We start from the raw sequence: 19522 nt of genomic DNA on the forward strand, positions 1-19522 counted from the left end.
GTTGTCTCTCATGTCATTTATGTAGATAAACAAGAGTGTAGATCTCAAGACGCTGCCCTAGGGAACCCTTGCTTTCACTGAATTTTCGTGGGAAATATAACCGTCGAGGACAACCCGCAGAGAACAATCTGAAAGAAAACTTTCAATCACTCTTAACAGAGATCCCTGAGCATCGTAAGCACAGTTTCTTTAGCAGGCTACGGTGCCATACTCTGTCAAAAGCTTTGGCAATGTCGAATGACAATAGCCTAATGTCGCGCCCTCTAGCCAGAATTTCAATGCACTCCTGATGCTGGGACGCTAGGCAGTCTAATGTTGAACGTTTCCTCCGGAATCCACATTAGCGATTGCCTAGAAGGTCATTTGATTCCAGGAACTGTTGAAATGTTTGATTAGAGACGCTCTCATAGACTCTGCCTACGCAGGAGAGTAGGCTAATAGGCCTATAGGAGCCCAAGGTCGTTGGGTCGCAATCTGGCTTTGGGAAAGGTGTGAAGTTGGCGGATTTCCCTGTTTGTGGGAAGGTTTCGGAGCGAAAGCATATCTGGAAAAGCATAAAAATGGCCCAGCTAGTAGGGCGCTGCAGGATTTGAGAACAACATTTGGTATGTTGTCAGGACCTGTGGCTTTGGTCACATCAACATACCACTCTGAAATTTGCCCATAGTTTACACACAACCTAGTCTTTGTTATTGGGAAGTATACAGACATTTTTTGGGGAGAGGGGTAGGAGTGATTTCGTACTTGGGATGGGTTTCCATGGAGAGGGTAATTCCCGGAGGTGAACTCTCCGGGATAAATTTTACACTGGAGGGATTTGACAGAAATCTTATAAGAAATTCTTTTTATTTGCCTTACTTCCTCTTTGCCAACTCAATTTTGCAGGTGGAGATGGTCTGCGGGAATTGTCCATAGGCTATTTTCACCATGTTTGGATTTCCAGGAAAAAATTTCCACGGAAGGGGGTATTTCCGAATTGATCTGGAAAACAATAAGGAATTCAATTCTTTTTCAAATGAAAGTATTCTAAGAATCGTCCGCAAGAAATTTTACGGGGTGGGGAGTTTTCATTCAGGATCGAATTGATCAGAGGAAAGTTTCCGGGGGGGGGGGGTCTGAAGTTTATGTCGGAGAAAATTTTCACAGAGGAGTCTACCTCAAGGTGAGGAATTTTTATGGAGGATGAGCCAGATTAACTGGAATTCTTGGAAAAACGATGAGAAATTAAATAAAATAAAAGTACTTCAACTGAAAGTAAGGAGCAACATTAAAACTCAAAACGAACATAAATTATTCCGTGTATGACGGGGCTGATCCTCTCCTCAATATCTTGCTATTTGCGAAAAGGTTTGACTGTTTGTCCCATTGTTTTTTAAGAACGGCTCCTGAAACACAAGGGCCTTTTCATTAGAATAGGAAGTTTTTTTAAATGCTAAAAACCTTAGCATAAAGAGCAAGATATTCAGGAGAAGGTCATTTATATACGGAATAATTTTCGTTCGTTTTTCGGGGGCTTAAATTGCAGCTTTATTAGTGTTATTGTGGGGTGAGGGGGATTTTCATTTTATCTTTGTGAAAGCGGTAAGAAAAACTTTAAACATTTTTATTGTCCTCATATCCTCTAAAATTTTCCATTTCAGGCAAACTTTTAATTGAAGGTATTCAACAGATTCATCAAGATAAATGGTTCAATCGTTGAATCAAAACCAATAGTAAAGTTTTCAATTTTAACACAAAAAGTGGACAACAAAGGTTACAGGAGAAGAGTTGAGCCTTTTTGTTCTTATCCCTTCATTAGTAAGCTACACATCAAAGCTAAAAATCAGAGCTTTTAACTTGGCTTTGGAATAGTTATGATAAGAACTACTGAAAACTAAACGTTAATAATAACCTCTGGTTTGAATGACACTTGGCTACGTTTGTCAGTGATTTTGTAAAACAAAACGCCGTGTGAATTTTTCCTGGTATACCTAATTGGTTATTACTACTCTTTGGTTCTTGAAAAATTCCAGAGAAAATTTTTAAAATAGAAGAAATATTCCCAGAAATCAAGAGGGATTAAATATCAATTTCATATTTTTGATGCGTTTTTTACAGTTTGTTTTTGTACCTCCACCCTCCCCCCCCCCCCAAATTAGCCCCCCCTAAAAAGTCCCTGGGGAATATATATAAGTTTTAACTTCCACCCGCCCCTCGTTTCTCCCTTAGAATTTATTCTTTTTATCCGAAGGCTCAATGAGAGTTGGGAAGTTTTGGCATTAAAATGCACCCTTTGAGGCAACTCCTTTGAGGCATTGTAGAGGTTTAAAGCCCTTGTATGCAAATAGTTTGAATTGTAAAACAATAGGGAATTTACCGGAGACAGTGAAATGTGTTTAGATCTGAAAAACATTTCGGCTAGTATTTCCCGAGGGGGGGGGGTATTTTCCGCGGATTTGTAATGGGGGGCGGGGGGTAAACGCCAGTTCCCGTTTGGAACACAGGTTAAACATGCACTAAATTTTTATTCCAACACATATTGAAACTACAAGCTTAAAAAAACCTCTGGTTGGCATGACGTTTCACAACTGCAGGATGTTTTCTTTTTCTATGTGTTGATAAATTGGATTATCAGGTGGATTATTTTTTCCAAGCTTGTCACCTGAAAGATATTCTTTGGTGCCAAGATAAATTCCAACTAGAAGTTCAACTTTCTTCACATGTTTGACCCTATGGTGTATCAGTAGATTATGCTCTATGCTGAATTTGTGTACACATCACGCTAGGATGGTTTTTCTCCAGCATGCGTTCTTTGGTGGCAAAATAAATTGCCTCTAGTAGTGAAACTTTTATCACATGTTTGACACCCGAAAGGTTTCTCTCCAGTATGCGTTCTTTGGTGCTTAGTTAAATTGCTTCTAGAAGTAAAACTTTTTTCACATGTATTACACTCGAAGAGTTTCTCTCCCGTATGAGTTCTTCGGTGTCTGGATAAATCAGAACTAGAAGTGAAGTTATTTTCACAAATTTGACACTCGAAAGGCTTCTCCCCTGTGTGTGTTTTTTGGTGCCGAAGTAAATTGCCTTTAAAGGTGAAGCTTTTCTCACATAGCTGACACACAAAAGGTTTCTCTCCCGTATGAGTTTTTCAAAGTTCTGCTAATATATATTTTCTATAATTACCATGAAGTTTAACCATGGGTCCTTTGATCCCCTAACAAAGTTAAAACTGGAAGTCAATTCGGATCCCACAAATTTTCACTTGACACCCTAAACTATTTAAAAAAATAACCTCCCGCACATTGTATTTTGATTTACCTCACTAGATACACCTGAATATAATGTTTCTCATGGGCAAATTTTGAATCATTAAATTTCAACTTCATAAGTGTTAAGGTGGGGCGAGTGGGCTTTTTATTTTATCTTTGTGGTAAAAATAAGAAAACTTAAGATTCTTTATGGTCCTCATATCCTCCAAAGTTTTCCCTTTCAGGCAAACTTTTAATTGAAAGTATTCGACGAATTCACCGGGGATAAATAGTTCAATCGTTAATCACAACCGATTTTCAATTTTCAATTTTAATTTTCAATTTTTCACAAAAAGTATTCAATTTTACCCCAGTTTTCAATTTTAGATTGAGAGTTTTTAATTAAAAAGAGAGTTTTCCATTTTAAAACAAAAAGTTGACAGCAAAAGCTTCAGGAGAAGAGTTGAGAGCCTTTTTGTTCTTTTCCCGTCCTTGGTAGGCTACACGTCGTGGCTCAAAACAAGAGCCTTTAACTTGGCTTTGGGGCAGTTTTTATTAGAACTACTGAAAACTACACATTAACAATAACCTCTAGTTTGTATGACCTTCCACAACTGTAGAATGCATTCTACAGCGTTTTGATATAACAAAATGTAATGCAAATTCTCCGGTAATTCTTCTGGTATACGTTTTTTGGTATTGCTATTTTTCGGTGCTTATAAATTCCCGAATAATATTTTAAATTTAAAAATCAAGTAATGAAAAAGAAAAGATTCAGAGGAATATATATAGAGTTTCTTTATTCCAGATGCCATCTTAAATGCTTAAACACTGAGCTTCTTAAATTTTCTTTCGCTTAATTTTTATTAAAACTGCACATTTTCGATGGATTTAGGCATTAAATCCCCTCCCAGACCGAAAAAACTGTGGAAAACATCCCCTCCCCCGTGGCTGGAGGGTTTTCAATTACTTTCATTATATAACTAGAACTCTTAATTTCGGACAGAACGAGCACCTTCCGCAGTTTCTGCGACCACGAGGTGGAGATTTGGATGAGGAAGAGACAGCCCCCCTCCTATACAAAATAATTCTGCTCTTTTTGGGCTTTAATGTTACTCTTTCCTGTCATAATAACAGCGTGGACCAGAAACATTCCCAAAAATCAAGAGGAATTTAACATCAATTTCACGTATTTCATGCGTTTTAAATGCACCATTTGAGGCATCTCTCTTCCTCCCTAACTATAAAACAATCAAAGAATCCCATTGTAGATGTTTAAAGCCCTTGCATGCAAATGTTTGGAATTGTAACAGGAAATTTACCGAAGACAGTGAAATTTGTTTATATCTTAAAAATATTTCGGCTACGTATTTTCCGAGGGGGGGGGGGCGTATTTTCTGGATGGGGGGAATAAACGCTGGTTCCCGCTTGGAATACAATTAAAGCATACAATGAATTTTTATTTGAACACAGATTGAAATTACAAACTTACAATAACCTCTGGTTTGGATGACATTGCACAACTACAGGATGCTTCCTTTTTCTATGTGTTGATAAATTCAATCATCAGGGGGATTCTTTTTCATCTTTCACCTAAAAGAAGTTCTTTGGTACTCTGATTAGTTCCAACTAGAAGTGTATTTTCACAAGCTTGACCCTATGGTGTATCAGTAAATTATGCTCTGTGCTGAATGTGTGTACACACCACGCTAGGATGGCTTTTCTCCAGCATGCGTTCTTTGGTGGCAAAATAAATTGCCTCTAGTTCTGAAACTTTTTTCACATGTTTGACACCCGAAAGGTTTCTCTCCCGTATGAGTTCTTTGGTGTTGACATAAATTGCCCCTATGGGAGAAACTTTTCTCACATACTTGACACACGAAAGGTTTCTCTCCCGTATGATATCGTTGGTGTCTGGATAAATCAGAACTGGATGTGAAATTTTTTTCACATATTTGACACACGAAAAGTTTCTCTCCCGTGTGAGTTCTTCGGTGCTTGGATAAATCAGAACTAGAAGTGAATTTATTTTCACAAATTTGACACTCGAAAGGCTTCTCCCTTGTGTGTGTTTTTTGGTGCCGAAGTAAATTGCCTTTAAAGGTGAAGCTTTTCTCACATAGTTGACATTCAAAAGGCTTCTCCCCAGTGTGCGTTCTTTGATGCTGAAATAAATTCCAATTAGAAGTGAAACTTTTTTCACAAACTTGACACTCAAAAGTCTTCTCCCTTGTGTGTGTTTTTTGGTGCTGAGATAAATATCCTCTAGAGGTGAAGCTTTTCTCACATAGTTGACACACAAAAGGTTTCTCTCCAGCAGAACGTCTTCGGTGTTCAGATATATGAGAACAAGAAGTGAAGTTGTTTTCACATACTTGGCACTCGAATGTTTTTTCCCCAGGGCGCGTTCGTTGGTACTGAGATATATTTGGTAAATACAAGTTTTCATGATCACCATTTTCATCAAAGAGATTCATGTCGTAGGTCAGTTGGAGATCACTTTGCACTTCAAGCTCACAATCTGTATTTGTTTCTTGTTTAAGAAACAGGGTGGTTAAACCAGGCATATGTATTTCATTTTCTTGTCTGAGAAGATTACTTTCAAGCAATGATGTCACAGCAGTGTCTAGGATAAAAATAAAACCAGTGAAACCCAATAAGTACTTTGAGATGTGATTAGCTTGAAATTATGCTTGAAGTTAAGCTTGAAATTAAGCTTGAAATTATGCTTGAAATACGATTTAGCATTCATAGTATATTCTAATTATCCTTAAGCAAAAAGCTTACACTGAAGGTTTTGAGGCTTTTACAGCATTAGATTTTTTTCAGGTGATAAGTTGTTTTAAAGTAAATTCAAATTTGTTAAACCTATGGTAGTCTAAACCTCGTTTTCTCATGATCTTGGATTAAAATTGCCAGAATTTTACCTGATTTATTATTCATAAGAGAGATACTTAAAGGTGAAGAGATAAATGTACAAGTTATTTTATTTCTCTTGTTGCGTCACAGAAAGCTTAATGATTTCTCCCTGTTGCAATTAATTTTGCAATAAAAATATTTGAAGCGATTAGAATTTTTATAAATACGTCAAATATATTATCAATGAAAAACTTGTTGTCCAGGTTTGGGCAAATAAAAAATATGAATAATTAAATAAACTAATTTAAATGATCAAAAATTCAATTAAAATAGAAATAATTAACTGTCAACTGTACCTTAAACTATGGCTAATAAATACTTCAATACTGAATTTCAATTTTTTTTTCTGTATAACAAAAAAACAAAAACCGTATAAATCACGTATCTTTCATTAGATTCTATTGTTTAAGGGACAAGAAAAAAAGCTAATTTGTCCGGTACTGTGAGAATAAAAAATCACTTTTTACTATATGTATGATTTATCAAAGTATGGAAAAAAGCTACATAGGAGATGCCTTTAACCTGAAAACCTAATTTTTTTTATATAAGGTTTCACGAACTTTTACTTTCATATGTAACAAACCACAGAAAGAAACGGTTTGCTTATTTAAAGCCAAATTAAAATACAGTTTCGACTTCTACTTTGACACCTCACCAAAGCGCGAAAAGATAACTGAATCTAGTGACAATTTTCTGATGATGGTAACTTTGACATTTGCAATCAGATTGTGTTACTGATAATGTTAAAGCCAAACTCAAGTTACAGCGATTGGAAGTACTGACAAAATTAATCAGCAATCATAAATTTATATTATTACAAATTTAGTCCAGGAGACAAACTTACACACTTTAAATTGCCATCTTCTACGATTTGAAAACATGGCATTAAATTTTGTTTGACGTAGTGCAATTTTCAGACGTAGTAACAATTTTCTGATGGTGGCAACTTATGACATATGCAATCAGATTGTGTTACTGATAACGTTGAAGTCAAGCCCAGTTACACCAAGTGAAAGTACTGACAAAATTAATCAACGATCATAAATTTCTATTATTACAAATTTACTCCAGGAGATAAGTTGAAACCATTCAAAATAACCATCATCTGCGATTTAACAAGATGGCATTAAATTGGGTTTGATGTTAATGCTTTCTAAACACAGTGTTGACGCAAAAATACTATGTAAAAACATGTTTTGTCATTTGATAACTTATATAAGTTATTGATTAAATGCGCAAAAAGAATTCTCAAATGGAAATTAAAAGCACCATTAGTACTTAAACAAACACAACTTACTGTATACACTAGGGACTCCCCATCGACATACCCTCACTTTTTACACTATTGGTTCAGTGTGGTTAACAATAACTTCTTACTCACTTTGTCCTGGTTTAATGCCTTGGCCGGGAGTACAATGCCTGGTTGGAGCAAATCATTCTAAGCTTCCAATGTTTTCGCACAAATTTCGGTTTGATAAAGGTTTAACTCAAACATACCATATAAAAAACATGGTTCTAAGCGTTCACCCCCCCCCCACCCGAAAAATACCCCTCGCGGAAATCCCCCCCTTTTGGAAAATAAGGTTTTCCAAATTTGAGAATTTTATTTTAGTTTTTTTTTTATTTCCGAAGGGGGAAGGAATTTTCGTACTTGTGTATTATGCACCACTCACTCAAGTTTACGCTGTGCAAAATTCGAGAACACACCGGTTTTTTCGTTACTTTAGAAATAGGCTAAATTTGGGCTATAGATTTGAACATTAGGGGGGGAGGTCATTTTTTTTTTTTTTTTTTTATTTTTTTATTTTTTTTTTTTTTAGTTAACAAAATTTTCAGATGCCTCGTTATTCTTCTGCAATTTTTTAGTGGCCATAAACCTATAGAAGAATTATTTTCTGACTTCAAACTGTCCAAATACTTTACCCCCCCGGTAAATACCCCCTCCTCCGTGGAAAATAAGGCTTTCCAAATTTGAGAATTTTATTTGTATTTTTTTTAATTACCGTAGGGGGAAGGAGTTTAGTGACAGAACATATGGGAAATATATAATTTGGGCTATATATTTGCACAAAAGGGGGGAGAGGGGTAAAGCATTTGGATAGTTTGAAGTCAGAAAACAATTCTTCCTTCATAATATGCAGAATAATTGTACCTACTTTATCCCCCCCCCCTTAATGTGTAAATATATAGCCCAAATTTGTTTGTAAAGTAACGAAGAAACCAGTTTGTTCTCGAGTTTTACACATGGTAATCTTGAGTCAGTGGCGTATAACACACAAGTGTTGGATTTTTCAATTGAAAGAACTTTAACGTAAAGAGTGAGGTCTTGAGGAGGAGGCAACCCCTTTCATATATGTAATAATTTCAGTTCGTTTTAAGGTTTGATGTTGCTCCTCACTTTCAGTTGAAAACTTGTTTTTTTTTATTTAATTACATACTGACAGTATTTGTTAATGGGAAACAAATGTTTTGAACGAAAAGTAAAGAGCCTTATTAAACCAAAAATGAGCAAAAATAAAGGCAAACAATTTTACAAGCCTAAAACTACCACAAATGACCATAAATAAATGAATTTAACCAAAAATGAACAGAAATTACAATAAGTAACCAATTCAAACTCAAAATAGCAACAATTAGCATGAGTAGGGCTGACAACCCCACACCTCCTCAATACCAGAAAGTAATTTGCACTTTACTTAAAACAAAACACATTTTAAATGTTATCAATTTTTTGACTTAAACAAATAAAGAAGTATTAAGACTATAAGCAATATATATCAGAATATGTATATAAAACTGAAAATACACGGCTATTTATTTTTTTTAAGTAAAGTGCAAATTATTTTCTGGTCTGAAGAAAACATGGGTGTTGTTTTGAGTTTGACTAGGCTATCTTTTGTAATTTCTGTTAGTGTTGGGTTTCATTTATTTGTTAATAGTGATTTGTGTTAGTTTTACACTTGGAAGATAAAGAAAACAAACTCGTAGATTTTGACAACGCTTTTGTCTGTAAAAACTTAAACAATTTACAATGTGTTGGTTCCCAAAGCCAATTATCCTTTCAAGGGATAGCCAAACCTTCTTAAACTTTTTGATCCCATGTGTTTTAGCTTAATTTTGATAATTGTTTGCCTTTATTTTTTTTTTCTTCTTGATTTTTTTTTTAATTTGGCACCCGTTACTGCCAAAAATTGCAGAAGTTCACATGGAGGTCTTTTCAACACAAATGGATTTATGTTGTTTTTTTTTCAAGTTTTTAAGATACTTCTGGTATGTAAATTCCTCTTTTTCCCGTTCCTTAGCACTATTAAACGAAAAAAAAAAAATTCAAATAAAAGTTTCAAATTTAGAAACATTATTATCCACAGGGGGGAGGGTATTATCCGCGAGGGTATTTTCCAAAGAGGGGGTATTTTCCACGGGGATTACTTTCCGCGGGGTGGGAGGATTTTCTGCATTGGGGTATTTTCCGGGGGGTTAAACACCTCCCCCCATTTACTATATTCATTTATGTTGTTTACTGTGTTCATGGCCGTAAATTTGGCTTTAAAATATACTTATTTATCTATCTATCTAATATGCAGAATAATTGTACCAAACACATTTTGAATGCAGACCCGCTATACTTGACCCCCCCCCAATCTATAGCCCAAATTTATTTCCAAAATAACGAAGAAACTAACCAAAAAAACCTGTGTGTTCTCGAATTTTACACAGCGTAAACTTGAGTGAGTGGCGCATAATACATAAGCACCAAAATTCCTTCCCCCTACGGAAATTAACAAAATAAAGCTAAAATATTATTATCAAATTTGGAAAGCCTTATTTTCCACGGTGGGGGGGTATTTTCCAGGGGGTATTTTACGGGGGGGGGGTATTTTTCACGGGGGTTATTTTCCGCGGAGGGGGGGGGGGTTAAACGCCGGCCACCAAGAAACATATCCTCGCTACTGGACTATTTTTTTTTTTTTATTGTTATGTTCTTGACCTAGAAACATTTCTATTGAAAATAGTCTTGTGAACACGGATCTCTGATTGATAACCTAAGAAAGATAAGAAAAGCCGTTTCACATTTTATAAGTAGAAAAAGAGCAAAAACAAGCCCACTTAGCTTGTTGGTTATAGTAATTTTTGTTGAGATATGCTTAGGTAAGCAACACTTCAAAATGCAACTGAACTAGCATCTTTCAATCATGACTGGTAATTTTATGGAAAGAAAACAACCCAGTGATTTCCTTATGTGAACTGATGCTAATGTCTCCTATAGAAAGTGAAATTCCCTGAAAATTTTTGCGAAAAGGCTCTTGAAAGTGAAACTTCTTTAAGAAGCTATGTAAAATCTAATGTCAATAGTCCATTCTACTGGGGAACAAACAAAACATTTTTATTTATTTAAGCAGTAATTTTTCCTGGCTGGAGAAATAAATTTTTTGAATCTGATTTGCAACAAAAGCAAATCAAGTATTCTGTTCAATATGTTTCTTAATCAGGCAGTTTGAATGCCAGATTAATAATCATGATTCTACCCCGTTTGAAACATAACAAACGTCCATTTGATTGGTTTTGAAAAAACAAACTACCTTAATATAGCTACAAGCTACCGTGAGCAAGCTACGACAGTTGCTACACTACCATAATTCCCGGTTTTCCATTTACATTTTACTGACTCGACAGTAACAAGAAAACTAATTTTCCTCTCTCAAACAACACCACAATCTTGAATCGGCCAAATTTGGCCACAATTGGCCACTACAAAACCAGTGGCGTCAATTAACGACAAAGCTGGGGGTATATTTTACATAGTCTGGAGAAGCATTTTGTATTTTTTTCATATTATTCCCTTTCAATTCCCTCTTGGGAAACTGCCTTCAACTTCTGCAACAAATAAGCTTGCTGGTTATACAGTATTTGTTCCACGAAACAATCAGGTCACAAACCTTTTACGTTTGATTCCTTCCAGTCCCTGGATTCTCTTACAAAGTGAATACAGGTAATCATCTGTAAATACAAATAAAGAGTATCAGCAAACTCAAGAGATCTTTCAATCTCATTGCATTGAGAAAAGCTTACTACGATTTTGGTGTCTAAATGCACAGAAATAAAGCTCAAGAAATTTGAAAACATACCATTGTCATTTCTAAAATCTAACTCTAACAGTTTGATAGGGTCAAAATCAGGCTCAAGTTTCGTAGATGTGCATGGACGAATAGAAGATAAATTGCCTTCATGTCCAGATACTGAAATAGGTGGCGAAAGTCCAAGAACATTTTTAGTGTCTCTTGTGAATGGGTCTTCAACTTCTGCAAAAAAAAAAAAAAAAAAAAAAAAAAAAAAAAAACAAAACATATATATATATATATATATATATATATATATATATATATATATATATATATATATATATATATATATATATATATATATATATATATATATATATATATATATATATATATATATATATATATATATATATATATATATATATATATATATATATATATATATATATATATATATATATATATATATATATATATATATACATATATACTATCTTAATAAACCAATAATAATTGTATATTTATGTATGTATTTTTTCTCGACAACGGTTCCATATGTTTTCGGGAAAATTGGCATCCTGCGATATTCTGGCTTAAAATAACGATCAGATAGGTCAGAAGTTTTGGGAAAAGTCATTAAAAGCTTTAATTTTGGAAAAAAAAATATATTTATACGAGTAACGTCATTTTATATACATCAGTAGTGCATTGATGTTGTCATACTTGTCATAGTTATGTGAAAAAACTGAAGATTTTTATGCATGGAGAAGTATATATTAAATTGCTTAAAGAGCAAGAAACTGGTGATTGCAAAAATATTTGTATAGATTTTGACAAGGGATTACAACAATTCAAAAACCTTAGAAAAGAAAACCAACAGTTTGAAGCTAAGTAGAAATCATGGTTCTAAATTGGACTTGCGTTAATAATAAAATATCTTTGAAGATACATCGGCATGAAAAGACATTAAATTACGTAAAGAGCAAAATCTGGTAGTTGCAAAAATGTGTGTATATATTCTAACAAGGGATTAAAACAATTCAAAAACCTCATAAAAGAAAACCAAAAGTTTGAAGCTTAGTAAAAATCGTTGTTAGAAAAACATCATTACCGAATTTCTTTTCTTAAAAGTATAAAAGCAATGTCTTTTTAAGGCATGAAAAAAAGTTGAAAATTTTGTTAAGTTCAGGTCAGAATCGCTAGTTATTATGTAAACTGCCAAATATTTACGGTGCCTGAATAATAATTTTTTGTTTTAATTCAAACTAGAAAAATACCTGAAAATTTTAAAACTATTTAATTTTTTTGTTAGACAAAATCAACTCGCTACGTGATTAAGCTTACAGGTTTGAAAAGACATTAAATTACGTAAAGAACAAAAAATTGGTATTTGCAAAAATATTTGTTTATATTTTAACAAGGAATTAAAACAATTCAAAAACCTTAAAAAAGAAAACAAAAAGTTTAAAGGATACTTTAATAATCAAATACCTTTGAAAAGACTGAAGTATGAAGACTGCACATTGTCTGCAGTTAGAAGCGACAATAAGAATCCATATCACTGTATATAAATTTAACAGCACAATCAAACTCATTAATTTTTGGCTACTGCATTATCAAAAAGCCTCTCCCATTTAATCTGCCATCAGCGGTCCAGTGTATATTACCCTGGAACACGTATTTTGGCAAAAAATTTCTCAAAATGCCTTCAAAACCAACTTGTAATCAGAGGCAACGCAATAGCGCTGCCTAAGTAAAGAACGATGTTGGTAAAATGTATTATTTATTTTTTTTTAGGTTTTTTGGTTTATTTTAGACCAAGGTACTTCTTATTGAAGGAGTTGCCATGGATATTTCGAAAAGGGCTAATTCGACTGGAAATTGAAAGGGCCAGTGCCCTTTTAATAGATGAAAGTGATTGAAGGGCAACTAGCATCCCTCAAACGCCCACCATTTACCCAAACACATGCAATCAAATGTTTGAGACAACCATTTTGTTCAGCGCTCTTGAAATTTCCAGAAATTATGTCTTTGAGGACGGCGACCCCCCAATTTTAAGATAGCCATGCTGTTCAACGTAGTTCAAAGGTCCGGAAATTATGTCTTTGAGGATGACAAATCCCCCACTCCAGCCCTCATGGCAAGGGTTGTCAGTTATGTCCTGGGAGCATATAAGTTTTTTTTTTTATAGAAAGTGTGGTCGCATAAACTTCGGAAGGGGCTCAATGGATTGGTAATCAGAAGCTCTAGTGCCCTTTTTAAGAATCAGAGTGATTGGACGACAGCTAACCCCCCCCCCCCCCTCCCGCACACACACACACGTCTTATTGTCCCGAAATCCTTCCAGTAGAAATGTTGAGATAGCCAGTTTATTCAAAATTGTCTAAATATAATATAACAAGACTTTTGGAGTTGAAACAAACACCCAGAGCCTGGGGGCAAGGTTGTTAACTATGCCCTCAGGGCATTTTTATGAAAGGGATGGTTGTATATCCGGGTTGCAGCGGTAGCTAGCAACCTAGTAAGAGACGATCACGTCCAATATTATACTTTCAAGGAGGCTCATATGGTTGAAAATTGGACGTTCTAGTTCCCTTTTAATAGTCAAAAGTGATGGAGGGCAGCTAGCCCCCCCCCCTCCGAGTTCCCTTCTTCACCAAACGAATCTAATTAAAATAGTGAGATAGCGATTTTGCTCAAAATATTCCAAAGAACATATAACAATGCCTCCATGGTTGACCCGACTTCCCAGTGCCCTGGGAATAGGGCTGTAAGGCATGTCCTGGGGGCATATAAGATTTTTCTGTAACGGGCGGTTGTAAAAACTTCAGATGGGGCTCTTGGATTTGAAACTGGAAGTTATAGTGCCCTTTTTACGAGTCAAAGTGATTTGAGAGCAACCAGACCCCCCCCCCCCCGCCACACTCATCATTACCCTTAACACCTCCAATCAAAATCTGGAGATAATGGAAAAAAAACTTTGGAGGGGACTCATTGGAGTAGAAATCAGAAGTTCTAGTGCCCTTTTTAAAAGTCAAAGTGATCAGAGCACACACCCCCCCCCCACAGACACACAAACATGTCGTGTTTTCCTGAGAAATATCCAATAGAAATTTTGAGACAGTCCTTTAATGCAAAATATCCAATGATAATATAACAAGGCTTTTGGGGTTGATACAAACCACCAGAGTCTGAGAGCAAGGGTTGTAAGTTATGTCCCTGGGGAATTTAAGGTTCTTATGGAAGGGATGGTTGTATAAACTTTAGAGTTGGCTGGTTCATTTGGTTGAAAATAGAAGTTCTAGGGCCCTTTTATGAGTCAATAGTAATGGAGGTCAACTAGCCCCCCCCCCCCACCAGCTTCTCTTTTCGCCAAACGCATCTGATTGAAATTATGCGATGGCAATGTTGTTTAAAGTAGTCCAAAGAACATATAACAATGTCTCTAGGCTTGGCACAACCCCCCAGAGCCCCCGGGTGAGGGCTTTAAGTTATGTCCTGGGGCCATATAAGGCTTTTATGTAATGCATGTCAAGGTATGCATTTTGACTTCTACTTTCCCAAAATACGAAAGGCATTAAGAGGGCATATGGGCTGTCAAAACGGTGTAACAGGAATGACAGAGTATATTAATTTGGAATTTTCAGGAAATGATAAGGCAATATTTGCAGGCTACTACTACTACAACTACTGCTGCTTCTACTGATACCACAAGTCCTATTACTACTACCACTAGATTCGAGTGACATTTATATTACTGTTGAGCTAGGATATTTTCTATTGTTATGTACTTACATGGCGACTAATTACCGTACCCATAGTTCTGAGAAGGTGTTTGCATCAGCTTGTGCGTCACTTTCAAAGATTCTCCATAAAATTCAAGCTACCAACTGCGGTGGCTTGTCATCTGTGGTGATTTCAACACGAATCTGAATGACCCTTTACTACCACTTACACAAATATTTCTGTCGTTACTTCTGCTTGGCATGTCTGTCCTACCTAAATCTAAATCTTTCTCTTATGTTCATAACTCTGGGTCAACCTCAAACTTCGAAACTTCAAAATCCAGAACTTCAATCTACCACTATTACTGTTTCAGATGACATCCTATCAAGCGACCGTCTACACCTCCAGTTCAACATTTACATGTCCCCTTCGCAAAATAAAACAAGACCCTGCTGGTTTACAAAAGTATCATTGGATCACATTGATATATCGTCCTTTCAGTACACACTCGATTCTTTGCTGATAAAAATTAAAATCCCTTCCCACCTTCTGTCTACTTCACTGAAAAGGAACCTACTGGACCTTGATTGCTTTCCAGCTGAGTTGACACATGCTCTTAAGGTCGCCTCTTCTGTATCTCTACCTTCAACAAGGGTCAAAATAGGGACACAAAAACATGGTTGGAAAGAAGATGATGAATTGCAAGATACTAAGAACCGGCATAAGTTTTGGTTTCGGATTTTGGCCGACTATGATGGTCCTCGCTGTTTTTTTTTTCAATTGTTAAGTCAACCAAACGTGAGTTCCAAAAAAGCTCTATGCCGTTGGAATAACAGACAAGTTCAAACGGCAACACGTGAGATAAAAAAAAAAAATAATCCCCAGCAGCTTTGGAAGAGTTTCAAAGCTGACATCAGGGTCCTCCTCGCAATCTAACCCTATCGATGTCGCTTCGTGGGAAAGATATTTTTCTTCACTTTTCTCTGATGATCCTCCTCCGGTTGAAGCTACCAATAAAAATGCCCTCCTCCATCATATATCAAAACTTGACCACCGGAGGAACTTTGTCATTGTTACACCTTTAGCTGTTCAGACCCAAATTCGTCTAATAAAACCTAGTAAATCACCAGGATACGATGGGGTGCAAGCTGAGGACCTCCTCTACGATACCCCACTTCTTATACAGAATTTGTCACTATTATTTCAGGCTTGTGTTTCTCAGCAATATATTCCAACTGCTCTTTCGGAAGGTTTTGTTACCTGCGTCTTACAATTACGCCAAATCCCAAAGGTTTGTGAATCGTACAGACCAATTACTATTTGCTCCACAATTGGTAAGCTTTTTGAAAAGCTGATCTTCCAAGAAAAAAAAACACAATATGCGACCATGGGGACAACCAGATTGGATTTCCCGAAGTCTTGGGTGTACAAAACTGAAACGCAACTTTTTGGCTAATTTAAATCGCTATAGGATACTGAAAAAGAACCAGTATATGTGTACAATCAACACTTCAAAGGCGTTTGATTCCATTATCCATTCACATCCTATTTCTTCTCTATTGAGAAGGGGAACAAACCCTTTTCTCTGCCGTCTCTTATGGATTTTGTATGGTAATGCGTCTATACGGGTGCGGTTAGGTAGCCAGCTGAGCAAATCTATCACAATTCAGAAAGGTGTGAAACAAGGCTCTGTGCTAAGTCCAGCTCTTTTAAACAATGCCTTCAGAACCGTTACTAAAAATATTCCTCCCTTTCTAATTGAGCCCCATATTGGTGTTAGCTACCTCTATTATGCAGACGATATTCTTCTATTATCAGATGATCTCCAGGTTGTCCAAAATACAGTTGATACAGTTTGCTCTGATCTCAATGAGATTGGGCTTCAAGTCGCATCCTCTAAAACTGAGCTTCTCGTCTACGGTTGTGTCAACAACCTTCCGTTACTATCAACGTTGTCCCAGAAACTATTTCTGCTTCGTCCTCTCTGAATTATTTAGGTCTCCCATTTGGACCAAAAACTACTAAAACACTTGTTATCTCGGCGTTGACAGAAAAGCTTAGAAATCGTATGGGCTGCTTGCTCGAGTTAAAGGCCAGTTTCACAAAATAGCCCTGGGCAGACTTTGCAACACCTTTTTCGTCCTGCATGTCTTCTTCTTGGTCCCTTTGTTGGTCCCCTTTGTCTTTTTCGTCCTGCATGTCTTCTTCTTGGTCCCTTAGTTTTTTTCCCAATATCTGAGCGGAAGAAAATTATATCTTTATTCTTCTACTTTTGCAAATATGTTCTGCAGTTGCCGCTTTGTACTCGCAACCGGTACATTTCAAATAGATATGGCGTTTTTTATATTTCTTCAAAAATGAACAGCTTGTGGACAGTTCCTGTAAGCGTCGAGAAAATTTTGTCGATTTTCTACTTAATTGTTCAGCTTAAGTGTGTTGTTATTTGTTTTTTGTGAGTTTTATCTTGTTTATTATTTCCATTTTTGTTTTATTTTTCTATATTCTTGTATTCCTCTAAGTGCATTTCATGTATGTAAAAAAGGATTGAAATAAATTATTATTATTATACAGGTTTTACCGTTGAGAAAAAGAGAAGACTTGATCCTGGGTGACTCCGACAAGATAAGGCAAGTTAAGGTGAAACTCCAGGGAATCTCAAGGGAGATACCGAACAAAATTAAAAGACATTGTGTGTATCCAGACTAACAAAAGACGGGATCTGCAATATCATAATAACGCCTAAGTGTATTGGCTTTAAACTTTCAGGGCCACTAATAGTACTTCTACCGCAGCTGTAACTGCTGATCACTGATCAAAATTCTCAAATAGCCACTTCAATAAATATAACTCTTAGGAGGCCATCACTCTAGCAGCCCCCAAGGGAAGTTTTAAATTATACAATCTGCCTGATGTTTACAAAACGAACCATGATTTTTCATTCGGTTATGGGGGGGGGGGATATTTATTCCGGGGTATGTCAGAAAAGACTAAAAATACTAAATTGAAACTTCAGGGAATGTTGAGCGGAATATTAATCTAAACCAATAGACACCATAAACATCCAGGATATCAAAGAGATGATATCTACAATACCTTAGAAGCGGTTAAGGGTACTAACTTGAGACTTTTGACTACTATTGCTGCTACTACTATGACTACAACTGCGACTGCAACCATTTGCAAATTTCGACCAAAACTAGCTCTACTTCCGAGTGTGAACACTTGTGACTTCGAGTACAGCTTCTTGCATCTGCCACTACGACTACTTGTGACTTTCACTTTTTGTGACTGGGAATATTAGCAACTGCTACTACTTGTGACTACGACTAAGGCTACATACGATTGCGACCGTGACTAATTACAACTATGACAACTTATGACTGCGGCTACTTGCGCATGGGACAACTTACGATTGCGATTGCAAATACTTGCATTTACAAATGTAGCGAATAAGAATACAACTCAACTGCTAGTGCTTGCGATTGTGACAACTTGAAACTTAGACAGCACACGCAACAACTTGTATTTGCGAGTGCGTTAACTTGTGACTGCAACTTCTACAGCTTCTAACTTTAACTACTTGTAGCATTGCAGCTATTTCTACTAAGAAAATGCTGCTGTTTCTACCACTGCTGCTATTTCTACCACTGAGAATACTACTGTAACCTATACTACTTAAACTAAAACAACTGAACAAAATCCAAACAGTTTAGCCTATCCTGTCTGTCTAAAGGGAATAGTGCATTCAGGTTGTAAAAAGGACTTATCAGCAATATCTCACAAATGACCGAGTTCATTACATTGAAAAGTTCAGAGAATGTTGCACTAAATCAAAAGCCAATAAGTACATTCACCTGTTTAAAAGAACGTATCTAGGCTTATACATATTGATCTCAGGACGGCTAAAAGTATTAGTAAAAAACTTTCATGGAACGCTGACGGGAATCTTAAACAAAATCAAGACGCTATATAAATCCAGGTAGTCAAAACGGCATATCTTGAATATTTCAAGAGCAACTGGGGAAGGATATAGAGCTAGAACACTTAGATAATTTTCGATGAAATCCTGGACTTAACACTATGAACATCTCTTGTGGAAATGGGCTTAGCTGTAATATCTAAGGAACAGCTAAAATTATGAAGCTCTAACTTTTAACAAATGAGGATAAGATATTTTGATTCTTAAGTTAAAGACGTTCAGATTTGAGAAATATTCCTTATTTTAACCAATCATGAAATTTTGACAATCAAATATGAACATCATTTGAATAAAAAAATACCCCAACATCGAAGATTTTTAACGAAAAGTAAAGTGCGATATTAAAGTTAAGACCAGCATAAATAGGGTACAATATTAATTCAAAGCTAAAAAGGACTATAAATTTCTATCAAAGAATAAATGACCCCCCCCCAAAAAAATACAGAAATTAAAATGAATATTCTTATGAAACAAAAAGATGACAGATCCTGATATAGATCCTGAATAAATTAACCTTAAAGCGATTAAAATCAAAACGAATGTTCAAGAAAAAGTTGAAACAAACAAAAACTACTAAAAAATGGACGTTTAGCTGATGCCTCCTTCCT

At 35.8% G+C, this 19522-nt stretch overlaps 1 protein-coding gene across 4 annotated transcripts in view; it reads right to left on the minus strand.

Moving 5' to 3' along the window:
• Positions 1 to 2526: 2526 nt before the first annotated feature.
• The window catches only part of LOC148947975 (uncharacterized), a 37267-nt gene continuing 20271 nt past the window's right edge, over positions 2527 to 19522 (minus strand). For 3 of the 4 annotated variants that reach the window (XM_089095154.1, XM_089095156.1, XM_089095155.1), the window contains exons 4-5: positions 11273 to 11446; positions 4919 to 5853 (exon numbers count right to left, since the gene is read on the minus strand). In XM_089095154.1, coding sequence (XP_088951280.1) covers positions 4937 to 5853; positions 11273 to 11446 — 1091 coding nt within the window. In that variant the 3' untranslated portion in view covers positions 4919 to 4936. Of the gene's footprint in view, positions 3064 to 4918; positions 5854 to 11272; positions 11447 to 19522 lie in introns of those variants that run through there. The other variant, XM_089095157.1, reaches the window with a different exon arrangement.

The sequence above is a fragment of the Artemia sp. Qi Xiang Cuo genome, chromosome 10 (assembly GCF_049724085.1).
Source record: "Artemia sp. Qi Xiang Cuo chromosome 10, ASM4972408v1, whole genome shotgun sequence".
In the NCBI taxonomy this organism is placed as follows: Eukaryota; Metazoa; Arthropoda; class Branchiopoda; order Anostraca; family Artemiidae; genus Artemia; species Artemia sp. Qi Xiang Cuo.